At 42.2% G+C, this 3,289-nt stretch overlaps 2 protein-coding genes across 2 annotated transcripts in view; one reads left to right on the forward strand and one right to left on the reverse strand.

The window, feature by feature from the left end:
* The window catches only part of Pmar_PMAR022598 (hypothetical protein), a gene marked incomplete at both ends in the record, with an annotated part of 11,968 nt that overhangs the window by 3,210 nt on the left and 5,469 nt on the right, over window positions 1-3,289 (reverse strand). Inside the window, one exon of the mRNA XM_002784906.1 lies at window positions 1,018-1,141. Within this exon, the coding sequence (XP_002784952.1) occupies window positions 1,018-1,141 (124 nt within the window). The remainder of the gene's footprint in view (window positions 1-1,017; window positions 1,142-3,289) is intronic.
* Pmar_PMAR022596 (hypothetical protein) lies at window positions 2,505-2,675 on the forward strand (the record flags this gene model as incomplete). The annotated part of the gene is made up of 1 exon (XM_002784905.1): window positions 2,505-2,675. One exon carries the CDS (start codon window positions 2,505-2,507, stop codon window positions 2,673-2,675), a length of 171 nt encoding a protein of 56 aa, XP_002784951.1.

Consider the following 3,289-nt stretch of genomic DNA (forward strand, 5'->3'; position numbering starts at 1 on the left):
ACAACACATTGTAGCCATATCTTGACTCAAGCGTGTTGTAAACATCTCCAGTGTGTTGTTATAGGAACAGCGATTTTAATCAGTGTTGGAGGAATGTATACTCGCTTCCCGCAGCTGGGCCCAGAAAAGTTTCCTCACTAATTATAGAAGTTCACATACGAATTTGGGTAGAAGTGTACAGAAACCAATAAGAATTCGCTCAATTTTCCTCAGAATTTCCACTAGTCACACCTACACATGAAGTTGATCATGTGCATATTTTCCCCCTACTTTGTTAGTCGTGCGTCCAGAGAGCACATTGAGGAACGTCGATTTACCACTTCCCGAAGGGCCCATGATGGCCGTCAGTCTTCCTGATTCGATTCGCCCAGAGAGATCTGTGAGAATCTGAGCACAGAGAAAAAGATGTTATTCCAGTTGAGGTAGACAAAAACAGTTGTGAAGACAGTGTTGGAGTAGGAATATATATTCGCTTCCCTCAGCTGAGCTTGAGAGTTTCCTCACTAATTATATGATTTTATATACGTATTAAAGTGGAGGTGTACAGGGAATTCCTCAGAGTTTATATATTGGATTTCCACCCGTTTTACGTGAAGTGGCGTAAAACTCCGTAAAAAACGCGGTATTTGCGCCTTGCAATAGTCGTGAAATATATTTTTCACTAGTGTTTATCATATCACAGGTGAAACTCCAATATAACTAACACATGTAGTTGATCATGTGTATATGTCCCCTCCCACTGTGTGCAGTTGATGCACGACTCAACCTCAGCTCAGCTGGACGCTAGTTGATGACATCAGTACTGTTTCCCACTCATCCCTGTGACATTGTCTTGTTTCTCGTTTCGAAATAATAATCTTACAATGGAGTTAATAATCAATCCCGTGATAATAATCAATAATATACAATAATCTCACCCGTGACGTGAAAAGCACTAGTGAAAAACACATTTCACATTTCACTTCGCGTAAAACGGGTGAAACTCCAATCACATATAAATGTCATGTTCTAACCCACCTCGCGTTCGCCGTCGACGAGCTCTGTATGCACCAGAACGATCCATTCTCATCACCAACATGATGCTCATGTTTTCCGCGAATTCCACAGCTAATGATGCGACAAGCAAACTCTATATACGGACCTAAAACCGTAACAATGTTTGACGCTGATTCTGAATCGCTCAAACAGAGTGTGATAAAAAATATATGCATATGGTCAACTACATGTGATGTTCGTTTCGACCACCCAATCCCACTCGAAACGAAGTGAACTATGTTAAATGTGGTTGTCCTATGACGTGATGTGTCTCTGGAACTCGACATAAGAAGAGGAGAAGAAAAGTCAAGGTGCACAGTTCGACACCACGGATCAACTGTGATCGGCGATCCAGAAGGCAGCAGCAGAGGTGACAGCAGAGGTGACAGCAGAGGTGACAGCAGAGGTGACAGCAGAGGATGTCCGAAAGTTGACTTGTTCCATGGATAGACGTGTGGAGAGACTCCTCCTATGTCGTGGTGGCCATGTTGGCTCATGATTTTTCCTAGAGTTCCTCACAGAATAGCCCAGCATGATGGAGTTGCATAACGGTTTGGGTCGGTCGGAAGGGTCCGGAAATTTTCGTGCGCCCATAATATAACAATGGATGACGAAACGGTTCTGAAACGGTGTCAATCGATTTTCACTCTCATTATCAGTACACCTTTCAAAGATCATTGATATACTCTCCTTATTGAGCAAGTTACCTCAAAAAACGTGATTTGCATAACGGTTCGGTTCGCACTGTATGATAGGCGTGGTATCTTGATAGGCGGCCTATGCGCTATGAGACGCATCAATGTGTTAGTAAAAATAATATAGAAACGACGAGGAAATTTTCGTAGTTTTTGTACCAGGGTGGCTGAAACGCGGAAAGAATCACGGCAAACTTTCCAGCCGAGGAAAGAGAGGAAAAAATGAGGAAAGAATGAGGAAACCAAGGAAAGATTCCCTGGGGTCTTACGCGCGCTTCGCGCGCGCCCTTATTTTGATGTATCGGTTTTCCTCCAATTGATTTTTCCTGGAGAGTATCGTAGACTGCAAACTTTGCGGCATAGTAACGGGACAATTTGCGATAGCAATTACATCGTAAAATCATTGCATTTCGTGTAATTTACTCCTGCCAGGAGTAAGGTACCTACCAGGAGTCTCCTGGTAAGGTATTTGGCGTAATGAACCATTATACCAGTCTGGCAGTGCTAGATATCTCAGCGAGTGATCACCAGTGATCAGTATTGATGATCATCATTAATTTAATGATTCAATGACATTAAATCCTCTCATTATGAATCTCTCATATGGTATCAAGTCTTTCTATTGCACTGGTGTTATAGACTATAACTTATAGTAATTAGTAGAAACTCGTTAAAAGTATTATGCCACAATATTATAGTATTTTCCAGGTTTTATGGTTCTGTGGTTCTGTGAGAACCGTTCTCAGTTTAATTTCCTTCAGTTCACACTTGTTAATGGTAGAACGTCAAGACCCCCGCGAATTCGACGCCACGCCATATTTCGACACGGAGATGCGTCAGATGCGAGTTCTTCACTCCAAGAAAGTTACTCTTCAGACTGAAGACTTCAGTGTGACACCCAATGAAGCTGAGCCTCAACTGCTGAGATGCACAGGACGCCAATAAATTGTTAACTCGAACCATTTAACGTTTTGGGTTCCAGTCAAATCTCGTCAAGGTAACAGAGGTAATGCATTTGTGTACGAATCCAACAGGTAAACTGCACACCTTGGATATATTTGCCATTTCACGGAATTTGACCCGGACCGGGTCACCCGGTACTTAGGGTACTAGCCTAGTACTACTAGTCTAATACCCCAAGAAGTGGCTACAATTCAATTACTCCAGTACTAAGTACTATCAGTAGCAGTAACAACGTGTTTCTTGGAAAAGGCTGAAATCGATCAGTGTATCTAGGATGTTCAGCGAGCGTCGATAAGTGTTTAAATCATTTAAATTAAATGACAAGCTTCGAGCATTTGGCCTGTCTAGTCAATTGGTAGAACGGGATGGCCACAATAGGAGTTATTAGTATTACTAATTACTCAGTAATCTAATATAGAAGCGAATCTGTGCATCGTACTATTATTCCACTCATATACTTAACTCAAACGGTTTAGCGAGAGGACTTAACTCATTTACACCGGGCCGACTCAGATGAGCATTGATAGTAGCGTACTCAACTAGCGCTTGCCTTCGTGCAGATTGCATGAATTCGACGGTTTTGGATTCATTCTACT

This window comes from Perkinsus marinus (assembly GCF_000006405.1).
Source record: "Perkinsus marinus ATCC 50983 genomic scaffold scf_1104296934368, whole genome shotgun sequence".
Lineage (NCBI taxonomy): Eukaryota > Perkinsozoa > Perkinsida > Perkinsidae > Perkinsus > Perkinsus marinus.